Source organism: Pezoporus flaviventris, unplaced genomic scaffold (assembly GCF_033815535.1).
Source record: "Pezoporus flaviventris isolate CSIRO_AGI_PZ_B2104156 unplaced genomic scaffold, CSIRO_AGI_Pfla_v1 ptg000020l, whole genome shotgun sequence".
Classification (NCBI taxonomy): Eukaryota; Metazoa; Chordata; class Aves; order Psittaciformes; family Psittacidae; genus Pezoporus; species Pezoporus flaviventris.
In genome coordinates, this window is record NW_026892568.1 from 2,276,306 (window position 1) to 2,290,693 (window position 14,388).

The 14,388-nt window shown below is 38.4% G+C and overlaps 1 protein-coding gene across 6 annotated transcripts in view; it reads right to left on the reverse strand.

Moving 5' to 3' along the window:
- HELZ (helicase with zinc finger) overlaps positions 1-14,388 on the reverse strand; it is an 87,728-nt gene that overhangs the window by 10,879 nt on the left and 62,461 nt on the right. For all 6 annotated transcript variants that reach the window (XM_061455277.1, XM_061455279.1, XM_061455281.1 and 3 more), the window contains 8 exons: positions 13,273-13,501; positions 9,345-9,549; positions 5,101-5,152; positions 4,133-4,326; positions 1,893-2,103; positions 1,342-1,418; positions 629-1,196; positions 24-264 (listed from right to left, as the gene is read on the reverse strand). In XM_061455277.1, coding sequence (XP_061311261.1) covers positions 24-264; positions 629-1,196; positions 1,342-1,418; positions 1,893-2,103; positions 4,133-4,326; positions 5,101-5,152; positions 9,345-9,549; positions 13,273-13,501 — 1,777 coding nt within the window. The remainder of the gene's footprint in view (positions 1-23; positions 265-628; positions 1,197-1,341; positions 1,419-1,892; positions 2,104-4,132; positions 4,327-5,100; positions 5,153-9,344; positions 9,550-13,272; positions 13,502-14,388) is intronic.

A 14,388-nucleotide genomic window follows, 5' to 3' on the forward strand; every position in this document is an offset into this window, starting at 1 on the left:
CTGATGACTCAGTAAACAAATACCTTGAATATGTTGCCTCTGTTTCATCTTCTGTATTACTGGCAAGTTTCCAGTTTGCCCTAACTTGCTGCTGTTGATGCAATCCAATTGGCTGCTGAGGAAGATGTGGTAGATGAGGATGGTGATGGTGTTGATATGGAATAGTGCCTTGACTGAGATAGGCATTATGTTCATTCCATTGCTGTAACCTGGCTTGTTGTTGCTGCCTTATTGTTTCCAAAGCTACATTTCCATGCATACGATCTATAAAAATAGTTTTAAAAACAAAAATTTTATCTACTGCCCCTTTATAAAGATCTTTATGTTAAAAAAAAAGAATACTTTTTATACAGTATATTCCAGGGCCTATTATATACTAACTGCATTGCAGTGTATAACCTGGTTATTTAAATTGTATGGAAAATCATATAAACATGGATCTTCTAATAAAGTGCTGAATATTCAAACATGCCTCAAGCAGCAAATTATGCTCAATGACATTACTTATGGAAACTAACCCAACAATGACCCAATTCTGAGCAATATGCCTGAAAAGGTAAATACCTCCTTCATTTTCACTTCAATGTAGTTATAATTGCACACTCTGAATTTAAATAAAGTCACCTACCTAAAGTGTCCCCTAAGGGCATTCCTGATGGATTCTCTTCAATGAAGTTGTTCAAGTGGGTTGGCAGAACAGGGTTGTGCTGGGCAATAGGCCTCAAAGGACTACTGACTTCTTGTAACATAGGTGGGGGGTGTTGTTCTGAAATCACAGCATCTACAGCAGGAGAATGTGGTCGGTGGGGAATGGGATTATTAAAAAAAGATTGGCTGGGGCCTGCCTGGTAAGCAGGGGAAAGCTGCGAAGGTTGTGGAGGCTGCTGATTCAAATGATTATGCTGCTGAACTACCTGGCTTTGCTGGGGGGGCATTTGGTTTTGCTGCTCAGGCAAATGATTTTGTTGTTGACTTAAAAGGTTTTGCTGTTGCTGCAGAGGATATGGCTGCCTTGGGATCTGTGCCAGGTGCTGGAAGTGGCGATTGGGAACTGCGTACTGTGAGTGGGGTGGGGTGAGATGGAGGTTCAGCTGCCTGGGGTTAAGGTTCTCTTTGCGATGAAATTTAGCATTAGGATAACCAACACTGGAACGGGACTCGGGGCTTCTATTCTGAGAATTTGCTTCTAAGTCAACCTAGAAAAACAGAATGAAAACCCTTGAAAATTCACATTAACAAAAATCAAACAAAAACATGTCAGTAATGAAGAAACTCATTAAAAATAGAGAATATTAAAAAGCAAGCAAACCAACCCCACAATCCCAAATAAGACAAACCCACCTGCTTGGATTCTACAGGTTTCTTCTCAGGTGTTCGAATTTTAGTGATTTCAGGTCCAGCAGTGTTTTCACTTTTACCTACGCACATTCAAGAAATTAATTAGTTTCAATGGAAAATTGATTATTTTGTGTTGCTTTTTTTTCCCCAGACACAGGAAAATTTAGACTTATTTGTACAGCATCATAAACATTTAATACAATTTACACAAATAACACTTTTGCTTTAATCTCTGTGCTTTGTTCATTAATCATCACTAAGTAGTTCTTCCAGCTTAATTGTAAACAACATCAGAAGTAGTTACTACTGGATTGCAGAACAGGGACAGACCAATTATACCCTCAACACCACCCCCCAAATTTGATTACTTCCTCTTCTGAATCTCACGGTATCGTAGTTATTCTATTTGTAATGGCAAATCACAGGTTCCCTAACTCTGTAGATCCCTCAATGTCACTTGAAAGAAATTTAAAAAGCCCTTTCCACAATACCCCATTTAAAGCACAGACTCCCCCAAACCAAAACCAATTTGCAATGCAATTTCAACAACTAACCGTTTCGATTTTGTTCATGTTGCTCCTTGTCTTGATGCTGAAGCTGTTGCTGCTGTCCTATGTTAACTGGTGAATGATGTCCCAGGCCATAAGGTATAGGAGACCCACGCCCATGTGCCTGTAACAGGTTCATATTATATGCCATAGCTGCTTGATGAGTAATGATTCGAGGGTCAACTGCAAACCTACCCTGATACCCCGTCCATGGTACCTACATCATTAAAAGAACAAGAAAAATAATGCAATCTGTTATGGTATGCTACATGAAATGAAGTAATAAGCACACTGATATCAGGTCAGTTTTCCATACATCAGATGACCTGACACACTAATGTAATCACACAAGTACAGATGGTGTGGAAAGGGAGAGCACTTAGGGCAGTCCCAGCAGCAAAGGGCAAAAAGCAAAGATTCTCGAAGACTACCCTGGGCAAAACACTGTGTATCAACACTCATTCTTGTTTCTGCACCCACAGACACTTAGTGAAGTTAACAGGGCTACTGGCAGCATCAAGAATGACACAGCCACTCCAAAATGTCTATACTATGTGACACGTATATTATAGATCACCTTCCTAAATATTTGAAGTAAAATTCACCTCCTGAAAGCATGTAAAATAGTCAAGATTTTTTACAATTTAAAAGTTATTCCTAAAAGGAATGCAAAAGAAGACAGCACTGGATCAAATTAGTTCAACCTCACCCTGTTGGGAATTTATTAAAAGGAGGAAAACACATGAATAAGAGGAGAGTGCAAGGAAAACAATCATCAACACTCAGGCTGAAAAAGCATCCTTTACTCATGACAGCAGACAACCTCCTCAGGTTTTTACCTTGGATATGGAAACTGCCTTAAACAAAGCAAAGAGATCATTTTATCTCACATGAACAAACACATTTCACTTCAGTTCCTACTTGTTTTAAGTGTAACAACTTCCATGCAATTCTTCTTTGAAAATTAGTATTTGCCCTTGAAATGTGCACTTTGAACTTTAGCTTTAGGCTACTGCTGCATCTGTACAGTATCAAATCATCTCCAAGAAGCTTCTTTTCAACAGTAACTATCTCATTAGTACCTCGGTCTTGCCACTTCATTATTTAAAAATCCATCCTCAGGGAAGGTGAGCTCAAAATACTTTTTAATATATTTCTTTTGATTAGAAATACATTAAAAAAAATATATTAACCTTGGAACAATAAGACAGAGCTTTCTAAATTACCTTGGTTTGATATTAATAAAATGTGAGCAAGCATGACAAAGGTACAGCTGCTAGCCTTCTCATTGCATTTAGATTTATCCATCAAATGCAGACTTCTAATAAGCTAGGAAAAAGGGAAATCCCTTGACCTAGCAAAGAAAATATATAGCTGCCAATGACCTGAGACACGCAACTGAAACTAGAGAACCTACAGCAAGCCTTCCATACAGCATCCATAACCTGAATTATAATAGAGGACTCATAATTATTAATAAAACAAATTAACCATATGCCAACATTTAGTACTGTCTGCATGTGTGGGTTCCATGTCCTTCCCACAGGCTTCAGGAGTTGTGTACGACACATACATAATACTCCACAATATTCCTTCTGCAGCCTTTGTTCTTTTCTCCCCATTTTCCTCCTGGAATATGTGTGAAGGTTAGAAATAAAGCAGAGGCTGCTTCTTTAACTTGTGGAAATTTTAGTGGGATAGTTTTATTTGTAATGCAAAATTCCATACGTAAAGGCAGGCTAAAAGACCTGATTAGGGATCTTCACTATGAGGTTCTGGAAGTGGAAAACATCCCACTACGCTTATTTTTCTTATCACTTCAGACACCTTGCACTGCAGACATCCAAAGCTGGTAATTTAAACTGTATGAAGCCAATAAAGAGAAACAAGTTCCATCTGAATCACCAGTGTCTCTCCGATGATTAAGAACTGAACTAAGCAATTAATGATTGCTTAGATGCAGGTATCTCAAGTCAGATGAGACAGATTCCACTGGTGTGCCTAAACCTAGAACTGAGAAAACACCCCAAATTCTATGGACAAGAAACTGCTTTTAGGCTGCCTGGAGTTGTTTGTGGAAGAAATGTTTTTAAGTCCTCATCCTCTGCATAGTCACTCCTAAAGCCAAGCTAAGCCCACATATTTGTGGGCTGAAGAAACCTGCAAAATGTTCATCAAGTGATTTTGCCATTCATTTTCATACATACAATAAATGAGGGGGAAAAAAACAGGAACTGAATTCTTACAGGCAAAGGCACAGACATGACCATATTTCCTCCATAGACAGCAGGTACATATAGAATACTTGTCCCAGTGTGTGGATCTATCCTTTGAACAGGACTTGGAGATTTCCCCAGATTGGGGTGAGGTCCCAGAGGAGGAGGGGGAGGAGTATATGCTCGGATAGGATTTCCGATTAGAACAGAAGGATTGGGCTGAACTGAAAAGAAAGAAAGAAAATACAAATACATATACATACAAAAACAGAACATGAAGAAGACCATTTCTTTCTTCTCTCATCCTAATAGCATCTATCTTTATAAACCATGTGTGCAACTCTCTAGCAGCACAGGTCTGGTACACCAAGAGAAAGCATTAATCAATTCCTGTATCCCATTTCAAAAACTTGAAGAGGCAGAAAATACAGAGAAACAGTATCTGGTAACTGCATCAGTGAAAGAACATCCCATTAAACACACTGACAGTCAGAGTAGCTGTTCAACACCGCATCAAGAACTAGAACCATCCTCCTTTAAATTAATACTTTTTCCAATTAATAACAAGATTATTAAGCTGTCGCATGCTACACTACAGAAGTATGATCAGTAATATCTGGATATATGACAGCACAATTTTAAGTTCAAAGTACTTCATAAAACAATGCATGCAATATAATTTCATAACCCCTCTAGTGCAAATACACTGGTACAGTATTTTACATGATGAATTTCAAACACAGCTATTCCTAAGAGGCCAACAACCATGCTGTGTTAAGGCTCTTAAGTCAGCGTGCACAACACCTATAAAGGGACAACCTCTGAAATACCTAATGTCTAGTTAACAGTCCAATGTTCCCCAAATGCACTCAAGTAGTAAAAGGCTTTCAAAGTGAGAAAAGACTAGATACACAATTTATGTCACATAACTATCAACTTCACTGAAGCCAAATCAGTGTGAGCTCAGAGGAACTCCTTCAGTAACAGCAGATTCTTACCAATTCCATCAGGTGGGAAATGGTCATTCTGGTTGTGATGATGGACCTTGCCCTTTAAAGGGAAAAAACAATAATAGTAATGCACTGCATTCTTACATAAACCAAAGCTTTTTATTTCAAGTGAACATTATAATTAAAATACAAAACAGAGCTGGAGATATTAGCCCAACATTTTAGTCTTACACATTCGATTCTCTAGCACTTCCATCACCAGACTATGAATCCCCAGTGTTGGACATTAAATCCCACTAACTCAATTAACCAGTGGGTCAGTCGTTACCAGTCCTTCTCCAAGGGCTGTTTTCAGATGCACAGAGAGTGACAGCAAGCTGCTTTAGAGCTTCCTATCTCACCATTTTATTTCCTGCTATCTCACTTATTTTAGGAGCAGCACCCAGCACTAATAGAACCCTCAGTACTCCTCTTTTATGCAGCTCTTACTGGAAGCATGCTCCATTTTCTTCTCCAGGTTTCTGTTCAAGAACCTTGGAGACAAAGTAGCTGCCACCAGTTTTATTCAACTGCTCACCCAGCCTCAACAGAGATTGCCTCCCTACCCTTCATGTATCTGCTTCTGAACTTCAGGCCCACAGTGACTGCTCCCTCAAAAGCACATATAGTAGAGTCCTTAGAAATGGAAGTTAGAAAATTGAGTTATAACTCCTATATATCCGTGAGTTTACAGCACCAACTAATTAGTTAACATTCATAAACTGTGAGCACATATTCAAATGCAGTATGCTCTTCAGTCTTTTGCAGGATAGGAAGAACTTCTTTAATCTGGACCTAAGTACATTCATGAATGTAAAATAAATCTAAAACCCCTTTGATGCTGCAAAACTTTTCTTGCTCAGGAGATAAGTCTAGGCAGTGTTCCAGCAGTCTGAGCAAATTAGTCAGGGTACAAAGACAGGTTGTTTGACAATGTTGACTCATGCATAAACCAGATGAAAGATCTGGTCTCTGAATTCTCCTCTCCTTTTAAAAATGAATTATTGAAAACTAAAATAATAATTGCTTTTCATTGCAGTACTTAAACAAAAGAAACCTGTTTATTCACTAAAGAGAGCAAGAGTCTAAAAATGTAGGGGAGCAACAAGTCTTAATCACTTTTGGTTAGTACAAGGCATTTCTTGATCTGTTCTGCAGTCAGTTAGCATCAACTTGTGTGTCTAACGAATCTCTGTTCTACCTACCACACTTGTATTTCATGGACACCATGTTTTTAGAACTGAAACAGCAAATAATTACATGAATTCTTAAGAACAGCTGTCCTGTTGAACAGAAGCTTCAGCATGTAACAGTATCACAGACTGGTGAACATAAGTCAACTGGGGTCATCTGTAAATTGGGGAAGGTGCTGGCTTTCTTTTGTCTTTTACTTACATAGTTTTGATGACTTAATGACTCTAGCAGTCTATTATTAACTTAACCATTATAATTTCTCAAAGATTCCCACACCAAGGTTCATTTCTCCACCCATCTACAAAATACTTACACCTACACTTTAACTGATGGCAACTGAGAGCACTGGAGTGCTCTCCAAACAAAGATACAGTGAGGTTCCCCTAAAAACTTGTTCCACCTTCAGAGTATAAAAATCCACATTACATGGAGGCACTTAAGGCACACTCAGACCAAGATTCAGGTGACTTCAGGCAGTCAACAGCCCTGTGACTCCTAGGACCCCTTCTCTAGTCAACAGGAGACAAGACTATTCTCCAGACTTAATCAGACCTGTGGTCCTCACTGAGTGTATAAAACGTTCAGGATGATGCTTCATCCTGATTAAGTGCCTCAATTCAGACCAGAAAGCTGGAGCAGAGATAGTGCTATAAAATTCAGAGCCTAATTCAGTGCACACTAACTGCCCTGCGGGAAGCTCCAAGTTCACAAAACTTTGTTTCCACAACATCACCTTTAATAAAGGCTGTGCCTATCCAACTGCTTCTCCTTCCATGCTTCCTCCACCCCCAGCCAAGCCACACTAACACAGGTAAAGGCAGATGCCCTGACAGACAGGGCTGCCACGAAGCACAGCAGCCCACAGGTATCCAGCTCCAAACCAGCCGTGTGCTCAGAGACAGGATTGAAAGTTTCTTTCTTATTTAAAAAATAAATAGCAAAGAGGCTTTTCATGTCCTTACATTAAAGAGGGGAGATTTAGATTAGAAATTAGGAAGCTCTTCCCTATGAGGGTGCTGGGGAGCTGGCAGAGGGTGCCCAGAGAAGCTGTGGCTGCCCCATCCCTGGCAGTGTTCAAGGCCAGGTTGGACACAGGGGCTTGGAGCAAGCTGCTCTAGTGGAAGGGGTCCCTGCCCGTGGCAGGGACTGGAGCTGGAGGAGCTTTAAGGTCATCTGGTTCAACCAGCTGTACCAGTTCAACTGGTCCAACCCACACCAGGCTGTGATTCTACATAAATCCAAGAGTAATTCTGATGAGTAAGAAGGTGCCGTTTTGACAAAATCCCTTTCACTGCACGGATGTCCATACACCACAAAGCACTGTGACTGGGTGGGGGCTGTTGTCATTTTTTCACTAGAAAATACACCAGCACTAGGTTTTAATTTTTCAGCTTTTAATGTTAAATATTGTACTTAGGAGGTCTAAAATAAGCAAAGCTAACCATCTGCTTTTAGAACTTGAGCAAAGGGAAATGTATTTCTTATCACTGCCATTTTCTGTGTATGAAATATTGAGCATTACCTGCTTGCTTTACTTCTGTTACTGCACATGCTAGCTGAAAACTGTATTCAGAAGGAAGGGATTTTACGATAATTACTATATAGATGGTTAAAGTACTTAAGATTTTAGACTGAAAATATAGGGCTGGCAGTTCGAAAGCGTCTCTTTTGACTTCTGCTCAAGTTCTTAGTTTACTAACAAACCAGAAGAAAAATAAAGAGCAGTCTATTCACAAGCCTCTCACTTCCCCCTTTATTTCTAATGTACTATACCTGTATTTTCAAATACTTCTCTTTCATTTAGGAACCAAAAAATATAAATACTGATGCTTTATTATTAAAGAAAATGCACTCAAAGCTGAAGCACTCATGAAAAATGGGAGTGCAGCACTGGCTTTTTCAAGACAATTCTTTAATTTACCATTTTCTGTAAGCCTACTGTTTTGACACATGACTGGATGCTTTAGAAATCTGGTGTTTGTTTCAGAAAGAAATGCATCTTGATGAAGAAAACCAAATGTTCTCACTTACAAGCCCTCTTTTGGGAAAGACTGCCAAAGGGAAAGCTTTCATTTTTGTACTGTTTAAGCTCAAAATGCTGTTGTAAAATGTCACTTAAATGATACAGCCTGCAACAAAAAATGCAAAGCTATGGAAAATACATAGGTTCCTTCCTTCTTGTACAACAGAATACATCACAAGGCTGACACCCTGCATTTTAGTTGCATTTCTAAACCAAAATTAATTGAATTGTAACTCAAATGATTTTGAACTAAATTGCAAAGAACCATTAAAATAGAATTAATTACCAATATATCAACCCCCCAAAAAGCTCCAACATGTAGTGTCCTTCATCATCTTAAGGAAGCTATGTATTTTCATCGCTTCTTTACCTGCTTTTACAAAACCAGGGAATTTAATCTCTCTGCCTTCTTGATGCTAATGAAATCTGGTCTTCTGAAGGACATTATCGTGAGTTAATCTAGGCAATCCACTCTTTTAAAACATACATTCAATTAAATCCAATAATTATCTTACAGAAGTCCCTAAATTTTAAATGTGATTTTTCTAGATTAAATCAAATCACTTTTGGCTGTCAATTTGTTGTTTCCTTATACACCTTGTCGAGGTCTCTATCAACCTACTGCTTGTCAGGGTACAGGCAGAGCACAAGCCGCGTGAGATAGAGATTGTTTCTGGCTCAGAGGGTTTCATTCGACTTCTCTGAACACTGAGACCAAGATCCACGACTGAAGTTTGTCAGGGTCATTACAACAGGCAATGAACATGCCCGAGTGACCCAAGGGATACGTTTTAGTAAAGAAACCAGGCTTGGACAATCCCAAGCTATATTGCTAAATACTGCGTTATAAATGCAAGCCTAGAGCTTTCACTTGCAAATGCTATGGATCCCCCTGGGACAGGCATTCATATGTGATTGTATTGATGCCAATGTAAAACAAACAGCTTGTTCCATAAACCTTTTCTATCATTTCTCAAAAGGCATTTCCACATTCACTTCCACTTTCGGACAAAATTCATCATCAATAAAACCTTACCTTGGGTGGTGACTGCTGCTGTTTGGTGGTACTGGCTGAATGCTGATGGCGAAGAGCTCGCGGGATAAACTCAGGAGCCAGTGGGTTCAACACGTAAGTTTTCTTTAACTCCAAAGCTTCCAGCTGAGCTTTGATCTGTTCAAATGTGATACCGTGGAGACTTTCATTCTCGTGACACAGGGCAATAAACCTTTCCCAAAATTTCCTATGGAAACAATTTTTAGAAACAACAAAAAGGAGTAAGACTCGATGGCTGCTGTTAAAATTGAAACAGATTTAATAGAACTATGTGGCATTTTTATTTCTCATGTATGCTCATTTTATACACCAAGCAACCTGATCCACGCATCTGAACCCCACAGCATTAGGCAAAGCTCCCCAGTCATTTAAAATGGACATTTGGATCTGGACATGCATATCAGATCGCAGCACTGGGTGTGTGTGTATCACATATACGATTAATAGCACGGACAGGTCTAACTTAGAATTTTCTTCTAGAAAACCAAAAGCAGAAAAGACGATGCTTAAAATTCTGCAAAGCGTGTGATTTATGGAATCTATTAAGGCTCAAAGAGTCACAGGGATTATACAGATTCTCATTCCCAGAAATGCCAAAAGGATTCTATGAATTTAGGCAGGTCATTCAACTCCAATGTCACAAATACCAAAGTTGAGATATACTCTGAAAACTACTGTTGTAAAGCACTTCAGAGTCATGTAAAGATTAATGTATTAAGAGTACTCAGAGGGTCTTGGAAATCCTCAGGTGGAAAACAAACAAAATCCTCAAGTTTTACATATAGAAGACATTTCAAGCCAGAGATTCAACCACCAAACGACACATGGTTATCTCTACGTCTGTATCCAACTTTGTGGAGGGTGGAGTGGTTTTCAAACCAGGTAATAAAAGAACACTCCTACCTGCCTCCTTCTGCTTTCTCATGACATTCTATTGCTTATAAAAGTCTTTGTATTTTTAACAACTGCAGCAGGATTTATACAAAAACTTTATACTTATAATGCTTTTGATTTTTTTTAACCTCAAAGAAACTTTGTGAGGGAAGTTACTTAAGCCTAAAAGATATTTAAATAGGGTCTGAAGATGTTACTTAAGAAAACCAAACCAAATCCCCCAAAAACACCTGATTTCTTTCCAAAAAATCATCAATAACAAAAATTACTGAAAAAAAGTATTAAAAAGAAAATTCTCTTAAAGTCGTGCTTGCCCATAACTCATTCTAGGTGACCCTTCAATCATAAGGCCTGATCTATAAGCAAGCACTGTTATTTCCTACAACCTGTAAAATAAGAGACGGCTGCACACTGATTTTAACAGCAGTGTCACGTCCTGTTGAGTAGCTGGCTTTGTGGGACGTAATAAACGTCTTTCTTGCAAGAATACTATAATGTTACTGATGTAGTTAAGAATTCAAAACGGTTTTCCTTAAAAGCCCATCTTTTGTCACGATTGTATAGACACAAGAATTGCTGTTTTAAAATGCAGGATGCAAGATGGCTCTTTTCTGCATCGTGCTGTAAGGCAAACCTATCTTGCAAGGTTTTAAGTGAGATTTAAAAACCAAACTGAAATACTTCACCAAGATGCTTTAATGAAGGAACTCCCTCTGATTAATCAATTCAGTCACCAAACCTACTGCCAAGAACCACAAATCCACTGAGACCCATCCACTTTTGCTTAAAATGCCCTGAGCAGTCTCTCTACACATGGAGCACTTGTACTGGGGTGTAAGAACAGAGAATAAAACGCTGCTGCTTCTGTCTTACAGTGTGCTCTGGAGTTTAAAGGGAGTGTCTGCCACAACAGCCCTGTCTAGTCTCATTGTAACACACAGAAACGTAATGATTACCCTGGGCATACTTCACAAAGCTCTCTACAACTATCATTACAGAGTCTTGACTCATTTTGACAGGTATTAGAATATTTATAAAATTCAAGTACTCTCTAAACTTTTTTTGAGGTCTGCTTTTCCTAACGAAATGTCACTTCTTGCAGACTTCTCTACTCCTGTTGTACTAAAAAAGAACCATCTTTCTAGCAGCACGCCTGAGCCCCTCCAGCACTATTTTCAAAGAGTGAATGTTCAATTATTCAGTGAAACAAGACAATGGTGTATTAAAGGGAAACCTTGAGATACATCTTAATAAAGCTCCAGTGCTCCTTGTTTCTTAATTATCTTTTTGTTTCATAATTTGGAACAGCTATACATATATAAACAGCTGCTGGCCTTCAAAAGGCAAACTCAATCCCTAAGTGCCAACACTGTAACACATGTACCATGCTGATAGCCTACACTTTCATTTAATACGCTTTTGCACGCCCTATTTTGGATATTTTGAAGGAGCCATACTTGGAGAAATTGCTGAGCCCCCACGTTTGAAAACCGGGTCCCCTTTGGGTATCTAAATTAAAACCTCAACACTCAGGCTTATGTGAAAATTCAAGAGATTATCTTCCTCACTGGGGTTTAGAGAGACAAGACATTCTCCAACGAAAGCTGTATTTAGACAGATAGTTGGAGAGCCAGTAACGGTCCTAGGTGCTAACTGAATTAACTAGGGATTAACTAACTCTCTGACTTAGGCAACACTGCACAACCTGAACCCCGGTGTCAGCAAGAGAAGCAAAATTTATCAACTGAGAATAATTTCTGAGGAAGCAGTAAGCCAGCACAGCATGGCAGCCTCTACAGCTAAGTTATGCATCTCTGCAGAGAAAGCCAATGAACTAGAGACTGCACCAGCAGACTGTAACAGATGCTCATCATTTGTGGATCAAGTGTTTGGGAGGCACAGAGCTTTCTCATCAGTTAGTTACATAAGACAAGTATGTCTAAAAAAACCCAAGCAGGTAATGGGAAAAGGGAAATAAAACCACAACCGTCATTTCTCTTTCAGTAAATCGTTAGTAGTCATTTAAAGATCACTCTATTAACGTATGGATACTCTTGATGTGTCTCTAACAGAGAAGAGGTTAAAATTCAGGTTAGAGTTCATAAATGCAGTAAACAAAGGTTTGGTTTTCATTTGGGGTTTTTCAATTCTAATACTTGAAAACCACCTCCATTTTCAATACAGTAGGAGAACACTGCTCAGGAAAGTAGAACACAACATAGATGTAACAACTGCCTAATACGTATTTTTAGCTTTATTTTAATAATGTAGTCAGTGCAGTGTTTCCTCTCTTCGAGAAATAAGCCTCAGGGTTTATCTCTAATCATCTCAAAACTTCAGCTCTTCCATCGAAAAGGAAACCTTTGAAAAACAAGAACTTGGTATCCTTAACATCAGTGTTCACATCTCTTAACATTTTTCACATTTCTTCATTTAGGTCTGTAAAAAGCAAATTCATTCAAATCTTAATGGGGTTTTTCCTGGTGTCATAAAGACATATAAAAATGTAATTAGCAGTTTTCAAGTCTCCTACCTTCATATGACTGTCATCATATTCAATCTTAAAATACTACATTATACCTAATTATATATTAATTTTATTTATATATAAAATTGTAGTAGGTATTGAAAAACAGAAAAAATGAAGCATTTTCAATTGTTACTGCCGAGTAAAAATTAAAGGAACTACAAATACATTAAGGGCAGTTTATCAATGGGCAAGTGATAGGTCTCTCACACTTCTTCTCCGTAGGCTGTTACACATGGTGACACTACGACACTGGATAAGAAGGTAAGGTCAGAACATAACAAGCACAAAATAAAACCTACAAAAAAAGCCAGACTTGGCCACCCATAGAGGATATTAGATGGAATGCAGTTATTTTGAGGGTTTAAATACAGAGTGTCTTACTTGGCACCTGAAAGAACATCCATAATTTTACCAAATCCATCAGCCATCACAAACGCATTTTCCAGTATCCTTATCCCCGACAAACTAAGGATCATGTATAAGTACCTGCATCTTCCAATGGAACATAAAGCAATAGGATCTCCCACCACAGCTACTAAGGATTGTGCTCTTGTAATGGCAGTGTTGAGAAGTTTGTAATTGGACAGAAAACCATAATCCAAGTCTTCTGTTGAATCCTCCAGTAACTGCTCTTTCCTTTTAATTGGCGTTTGCTTATGTTTGCATGTATGCCGTGTTCGTACTGTACTGAGAAACAAGACTCTGAACTGTTTTCCTAAAATGAAGCAAAAAAACAAATACCTGAGATAACAGCAGCTATTTCAGCTAGTAACACAATCAGAGCATCGCACTCACCAGCCAGACTTCACACCTAGATACTCTGAAGAACTGATAACTACCCTTCACATGAAGAGCTTTATGCAAGAATAATAAGATTTAAAAATTTTAGAAGATGCACTATAAATAGCATATTCTATTACCAGAATGCTTTCCCTTTAAAAATCTTATTTTTCATCTTAATATTAATCATTCCAGAACCTTCTGAAATGCTGACTATCTTTACAGTGTTGCCAGTCAAACAATTATAACTCTTAGACGTATTTATTCTACCTGAAAAAAGTTCTGGACATTCTTGTTTCATATTTAAGAACTTCCCAACCATACAAATATCTACCATGAAACAACAGAACACCCAGCAGCAACTCGCTGTCGCTCAGTCACTTGATTATCTTCCTTTGTTTATTACTGACTAAAAGTGCAACCTAGCAACAGGCTATGCCTACACAAAATTCTTGCTATCCATGTGATTCCAGGAACAAATACCAAAATATGTGGACCTCTTTTTACAGTCACAAATGAAAAAAAAAAAAATAAAAATCAGTACAACATTTTGAGGCTAAAGCCTTCTCCCAATTTTATTTGGAGCTCTGTTTTTCCCACTGGGATAAAAGCTTTCACATTTTTCACCCAATCCATTTATTTTTTTTACCTAAGCTTGAACTTAAGTTTTGAAGACAGATAATTCTCACATCCAGGTGTTTATTGCTTTGATATTCAGTGTTGGAATAACATCTAATCAGCACACTTGCCAGTTTCACTTTGATACATTGGGGTTTATGGGCTATATCACAGCTCTCCTTTTGTTCTGATCGTTTTAAAGAG